The sequence below is a fragment of the Pelmatolapia mariae genome, linkage group LG7 (assembly GCF_036321145.2).
Source record: "Pelmatolapia mariae isolate MD_Pm_ZW linkage group LG7, Pm_UMD_F_2, whole genome shotgun sequence".
NCBI lineage: Eukaryota > Metazoa > Chordata > Actinopteri > Cichliformes > Cichlidae > Pelmatolapia > Pelmatolapia mariae.
The window spans coordinates 2,028,881-2,036,113 of record NC_086233.1 but is presented as its reverse complement, the minus strand read 5'-3'; the positions used below and the strand labels follow the sequence as shown (position 1 = coordinate 2,036,113).

The window sequence follows — 7,233 nt, the reverse complement described above, 5'->3', positions numbered from 1 at the left end:
CTGCTTAGAGTTAAAGAATGACTCGCACATGACGACAGCTGCTGCTGTGTTTGCAGCAGTAAAAGATTTTTTAAAAAAAGATGACGAACAAACGAGCTGCAGCAGAGACTTTTAATCTTTTCTAACACTCGTGTTGATGTCGTCTTTGGAGCTGCGACATGGAGCTCCTGTGTTCAGCACGATGAAGTCTGAAGGACCAATAAGAGCAGCTATGGTTCAGTGTCCCGCCCTCGTGTGGCCTTAAGCAGCTGTAACGCTCTGCTCAGGCCCGATGACTAAGGCACATCTATATTTTCATATTTTAAGGCAAAACCTTTAAAGCTTTGAAGTAACAAAAGCTGCTGGTTGGTCCTTTTTTAACACGAGCTCGCCTCAGATTTTTGACCTTCTGACATCATGAAGGGGTATAAATAATCCGTGATCCCATCATGATGGCGACGGCGAGCTTCAGGTTAGTCCGTCACACAAAGAGCTGCTGGTCTGGGTCGGTTTGAACGAAGCAGAATTCCTCCACGGCCGAGTCCGACCTGGATGTCCAGCAGCTGTCTGCGCAGGTGTAGACTAGCACCGTCCCAAACTCCAGCTCCACCCCTGCACCGCCGCGCTCCCCCTGCAGCAGGCTTACCAGCGCGGGCATCAGCTGCAGCTCGAATGTCCGGGAGCCTCCGCAGGAGCCACACGCTGGCACCAGCTGTGCCACGTTGGACGGCGGCTCGGAGATGAAGAGCGGCTTACCGCCGCGGCAGTAGCGCAGGATCTGCTGCGGACACACAGAGATCGTCTTCATGAACCTGGAGAAGACGGCGTCTCCGTGTCGGGCTCCGGTCTTCTCATACTTCTCGTCCCCGCCTCCTCCGCTTCCCTCTAACTCTCCCACCGCCACGCCCTCTCGCCTCTCGTACTCCCTCAGCAGGTCCTGAGCGTGCTCCAGGTCGCCGTCCTCCCCGCACACATCCGTCTCCTCCACCACGCTGATGAAGAATGGACAGAAGGCGGTCACGTCCTCCTGCGAGTCCCCCAGACTGAGGTCACAAAGACGGCTGCTGACGTCTGTCTCACCGACTGTCAGGGGAAAAAAAAAAAAAGAACCATAAGATGACCTCACCTGCCTGTCAGAAGGTAGTTCGCACTACAGCGCTCCCTGCTCTCAGTCTGTGTGTAACAGGAGCTTCACTTTATCATTTATTAAAACCAGCAACTGACGCCATAAACTCACAAAGGAGGTACTGAGCTCAGAGATGAGCTGAGCAATAGGCTCACTGTCTCAGACTTCCATACAATCACTTTATTTTGGATTATTACAACCATAATGGAGAGGCCTGGGGAAAAGGAAAAAAAATAGAAGGTGAAGATGGGGAGATTGTTAACAGGAAGACAGGGGGAGGGAAAAATAGAGGAGAAGAGGGATGGAGAGAGAAAACACCGAGAATCTGCTTCAACGCCTGCCGAGGAAAAACAGAGAAACCACAGCAAACGCTAACATGACAGCAAATAATAAATGTAACTGAGCAGCACACAGAACTAACAATACAAGAGATTTTTAATTCAGTTCAGTTGCATTTATACAGCACCAAATCACAACAACAGTTGTGGCACTTTATATTGTACAGCAGATCGCACAATAACACATACAGAGAAAACCCAACAATCATATGACCCCCTATGAGCAAGCACATTGGGACAGTGGGAAGGAAAAACTCCCTTTTAACAGGAAGAAACCTCCGGCAGAACCAGGCTCAGGGAGGGGCGGGGCCATCTGCTGCGACCAGTTGGGGTGAGAGAAGGAAGACAGGATAAAGACAGCAGCCGACCAAGATAGGTGTACACACTGTGTGTTAAGGTGGTCCAAGCTGACTGATAGATCTGCCTCCCATTTCAAAATAGGAAGAGATATTGATTCACCTGTTTTGGAGAGCATCTTGTATATTTTGGACAGTAATTTGGAGGTTTTGAGATTAAGGAATTGTACCACACTCGATGGTGTTTGTAATTTGACTTGATTAGGCTTAAATTTCCTTTTACTGTAGACTTAACTTGTTGATATTCTGAAAATCTATTCTTGTTAATCTCATATTGTAAAACTAGTCTGTCAAATGGGATAAAGTCTGTTCCTTCTAATATATGTTCCAAGTATTTAATTCCTTTACTACTCCAATCTGGGAAGTTAATCATATTATTGTTCTGTAGTATGTCGGGGTTCTTCCACATAGGTGTTAGGGGTGGGTTTTTATAATCGATTTATCGATTAAAATCGATTCTGGCTTGGATAACGTGAAATCGATTCATTAAAATCCTGAATCGATTTTTTAATATAAATTTATTTTGCCCGAAATGCCAGAATCTCAGGTGAAACCTCACAAAATTTCAACAACCACCAAACAGCTAAGACAGTAAATGAGAGCAGGTACACGGATTCTGCACAAGGACGTAAACACACAGCGCGGATCAGAATCAGTGAGCTGTCGCCTTTCTCACCCGACAGCACGGACACGGTCGGGGCTGAAAGCCGACAGCTCGCTGATTCTGATGTTTCGGCAGGTCCGCGCTTTGTGTTCACGACCTTTTTGCGCTGATTCTAAAGCTGTCAGTTTTATCTCTCTCCAAACAATATTGACCGAACCAGCAGCAAAAGAAGATCCAAACTACGCTTCACATAAACATCGTCATGAAATCACTCTGACTTTTACTGTTTTGCTTCCACCACCATAAAATCACACTTCATGCACAGCTCTCTCTCTCTCTCTCTCTCTGTACTTCAAGAACAGTTTCCCGTCTAAAAATCTGTTTTCTGCATTATTCGCTTGCTTGTTACGCACAAGTCTACTGTTCTTACAGCGCTGTCGGCCGCTGTTTTCTTTCCTTTTACTTACTTCCGAAAAGGAAACCTAATTTCTGCTGTTCAATACTGAACAAATTTAAACTTTTTAAAATTATGCAAAATGCAAAACGCTCAGCCGTGTCTCTAATAAAACCGCTGTAACGTCAGAGGTAACGTTCATATGTTGATTAATGGTTTTCTTTCGTTTTTGATGTACTGCAGAATATTTTTACAAAATCCCAGGCCAGGAAAACCACCTTCATGTTTTTCTGTGTTTTATCTTCAGCTACTTTGACACAAAGGCGTCTGCTGTGACGCTCACACCTTTGATAAAGTCTTGCGTGTGTCAGCTTCCTTTTTATAGATACAAAAATGATCTGAATTATAATATTTCTGACTGTCAAAATTTCCCAGATTCAAATCGAATTGAATCGAATCGTGGATCAAATCGATTCGGGACCTTGTGAATCGGAAACGAATCGATTCTAGAAATCAGTGACGATACCCAGCCCTAATAGGTGTGATTTGCATGGGATTAATGAAGTCAGTCATTTTTATTAACTCCCACCATGCTGTCAGAGGAGCTGATGTTGATGCTATTGAAGCATACATGTCCCGAAATCTCTATTTTATTGCATAGTGGCTGTTCTGCGTCTGGGCAGGGCTCCTCTAAGAAGCTATGTTTGAAGCACCCTGAGATGAACTGTTGGCTAAGAAGTAGTGCTGAAAGACGACCTCTATCCTTGGTCCTTTGTAGTGTAACGAGAAAAGATCTTCAAATTTACAAGAACCTCAAAGGAATGAGGAGAAAAACTTTAAATTAATGAAAAAATTGCTATGAATTTATAATCTATATATAAAATATGTCATCCTTTAGAATAAAACTTTCAAATTTAAGAGAAAAAAAAGTGTCAAATCTTTGATAAAAATGCAACACTCTGTCCAGCCCTACCTGCTGCCTCTGGAGCTCCTGTCTCCTCCTTCACAGCTGTGTTCTGCTTCGCACCTCCTTCCCATCCATCATTATCTTCCTCTCCCTCCATCCCCCAGTCGTCAGCGGTGTCACACCAGTCAGTGACCCGCATAGGAGCCTCCTGAGCCGGTGCAGGCGGCCCGGATGTCCGCACCTCTGCCTCCAGGCACTGTGAGCGGAGCACCGCCCAGCACTCTGACCGACCGCTGCACTCAGCTCCTGGGCACGCGAAGAGGTGGAGGTTCCTGTGGTACGGAGACGTGTCCACGGGGCAGTACACCTGCACCACGTGGACTAGCGGGACTCTGCAGCGGCCGCATCGCGGTGACCGGGCAGCGATGCCCGGCGGCCAGTCCGGCCGACCCCCTACTTTGTTGGTCAGATAGGAGCACCGGTGCTTCTTGGAGTCGATCTCTCCGTCACACAGCCCGAGCAGAGACACCTCCTGAGCGCGTGAGGCCATCTTTAAAAAAAAAAAAAAAAACGCCGACCGGAAGTGGGAGTTCAGCGTGGGAGGTCCCTCACCAAAATACCACCGACTGGAGTCAAATGAAAATATAGACACGGGAAGTGTGTCACTGAACTATAAATTACACGATAGACGAAATTACACGATAAAACGAAACCATTATTTTATCAATATTATAAATATTTTATATACGCCGTTAGTTTACATTTTTCACAGCTTTTAAAGATTTTAACTTTTTAAAAAGTCCAAATCAATTACTGTAGAAAACAGTCATTGGTCCAAATATAAGCGCTTGTGTTTCATGAGGGGCCAAATTCAAGACTTTGAAAATAAGAGTGAAAACAGTGAAGAGGAATGAAAAATTGAAGTCTCCGTATGTTGTATACTCATTGTGTGTTCAATAAAGTTCTTTTAAAATGAATAAATAAATAAATAAATTGAAGTCTCGACTTCCGACGCCGTGACAAGCAATTTCCGGGTGTAGCACTTTCAACTTAAAAGCAGCTTCCAAAGTGAAAGCTAAAAAGAAAAAAAAACAACAACTTAAATTTATCAAATTTATTTTCAGTTTTACAAAGGTTTTTTGTTTTTTTTTAACCAATAAATACATTTAATCAGTTTTTAAACTGCTGTGTGTATTCAAACAAATGTTCAGCACTAGTTGCTCTCATTCTTTCCCCTCTTTATAAGAATTTAGGAGAACATGAAAATGTTACGAGGAAAAATTGGCAAATTTATAAGAAAATGTAAAAAATTGTGTGGAGAAACTTGCAAACCAAGAAAAAAATGAAAACTAAAATTAGAGGATGAAAAGGAAATTGATAGGAAACCTTTCTAACATAAAAGCTGGCAAATTTATAAGGAAAATGTTTAAATGTATGAGAGATAGATAGTAAAATTATGATATTTGTTAAAATAAATTACACATTTATAACTAAAATGGTCAGTGTACAAGAAAACCTACAATAATTTTATTACAAGGAAAACAAAATCTGCAAATTTATGAGAATGAACTCAGAAATTCAAGAACAAAACAAACATTAGACACATTAAATATTTGGTTTTAAGAATATTTTTCATCTCTCTATTCTTCGCTCTTCATCACCTGATTATTATTCTCAATTATTAGTGAGTTATTTATTAATTTATCTAACTTTTCTGCTGCTGTTTGATGGTCTGCGCCCTGTCCTGTAAGAATAAACTCACTTCACTGCACCATTATTGAAGCTTCTGTGTTTTTTAGATCAGATGATAAAACAGCTGCAGTGGCTTTGAAACCCTACACAAATCTTTCAGGGATTAAATGAATGATTTGACAGAAGCTGGTAAAAACAGGATTTTAATATCTACATACAGCCAGAGCCTTTAAAAATGATCTCTGGGAGTGAGCCGAGTGTTCTGGTTTCAGTCTGAAGAACATGTCCCTGAATGATTTAAACAAAGTTAGAACAGACCGATTTCTCACTATAAAGCAGTAAAGAGCTGGCTGGCTGCATAATTTACGGCCTAATGTAATTACATGTAATCCCTCCTCGTGTATACATTTTTCTCTACATTGACCGTTTCCCCCTCAGGGCCGCTGCAGGAGCTGTGAAATGATTTCCCGTGGTGTGTAACCGCCTCTAATGTCCTCTCCTTTCTCTGCTAATTAGCTCCAGTGTGAGGAGCCTCTGAGCGGAGGCTCCGTTAGTGAAACCACAGCAGAGGTTTCTCTGAATCAACACGTTTTAGCCCATTTACTGCAAAGCAGCCGCACTTTGAATCTCTGCTGAGTTTTTAATCATAGCAGCGGCTTTCAGATTCATCTCGGTGCTCCCCAGCAGGTGCTGGTTTCACTTCACATCATTACGCTCTGAGAGTAAACTCAGAGGCTTGACACTGCAGATAGATAATTCATCCTGTTTGATGGAAGATTTCACTTTAGCTTTATATCTCCTGGCTACGTGTGCGCTTTTAAATCTCTCCTCAAAATCCATTTTATAGATCGGCTCTGCTGCAAAGTTAGTTCACGTTTTATTTCCTCTCATTTTATTTTATTCATCCCGTTATCTCGCTTTCAAGCTGACTTTTTCCAGAGGAGCACATAAACACTTTTAGGAATATGAGGAGATGTGTTATATATTTGAACGCAAAGAGTACACAAGGCATTCAGCTGCTGTGTCCTCATTCAGTTTAAAGCAATTCAAAGGCTCAATAGCAAAACAGTTTGTTGTTCCAGATGCCAAAAAGTCAGCTTTGTCTTTCTAAGACTTGTAGTCATGGTAAAGGGATTCTAAGTGGTGGAGGGATGATGATCTGAGTGGACCATGAGCTCCTCTGTAGAGTCAGTGTGTCAGTGTGTCACTGTGTCCCACAGCTGAAGCTTGGACCAAACCGAGTCATCAACAGGACAAAGATCCAAGCACAGCAGCAGATCTGCAACAGAACGACTGAAAAAGAAAAGAATGGAGCTGCTGCAGAGCTCAGAGAGCTGTGCATGAGCGAATGCAGCAAACCTCAACGAGCTGAAGCAACCAAAACTCCTCCACAGTGATGAGACAGACTAATAAAGTCACACAGGAACCATCACTGCAGGTTATTGCTGAAGGAGGTTCTACAAGCTGCAGAATAAAGTGGAACTCGTGCAGAATGAACTCGGTCTCAGTGAGTCTCCTGTTAGCAGCAGAAGGTAATTAACAGCGATGGCTCTGAATCTCATCAGAGCTGCTGAGGTCTGACACTCTCCTCCTCTGCTGGACCAGAAGATGCAGGCTCGACGCCAAAGCGAGCGCTCCGGGTGACCCACTCCATCAGTTTATGACACAAGAATGTATATCAGCTAGAAACAGAGAGGGGAGGTGCACCTGCAAAATACAGAGACTTACTGAGGAGGAGGAAAAAATATTACTGGCAGCACTGAAGCTGGCAAAAAATATCATAGTTTTGCAGGTAAAACGTTGGTGATTTGGTGTACTTAATAATTATTATATGAAA

At 43.0% G+C, this 7,233-nt stretch overlaps 1 protein-coding gene across 1 annotated transcript; it reads right to left on the bottom strand.

Moving 5' to 3' along the window:
* Positions 1-90: 90 nt before the first annotated feature.
* Positions 91-4,383, bottom strand: pdcd2l (programmed cell death 2-like). Its single transcript, XM_063477542.1, has 2 exons — positions 3,771-4,383; positions 91-1,062 (listed from the first exon to the last, which is right to left on the bottom strand). The coding sequence occupies exons 1-2, from the start codon at positions 4,252-4,254 to the stop codon at positions 461-463; spliced, it is 1,086 nt and encodes a 361-aa protein (XP_063333612.1). The 5' UTR covers positions 4,255-4,383; the 3' UTR covers positions 91-460.
* Positions 4,384-7,233: the final 2,850 nt, after the last annotated feature.

Bases quoted from the DNA above. Each gene is read 5' to 3' on its own strand.
- pdcd2l (XM_063477542.1), bottom strand. From the start codon at position 4,254: ATGGCCTCACGCGCTCAGGAGGTGTCTCTGCTCGGGCTGTGTGACGGA. The intron at 1,063-3,770 runs GTAGGGCTGGAC...TTCCCCTGACAG, and splicing joins AGGAGCTCCAGAGGCAGCAG to TCGGTGAGACAGACGTCAGC.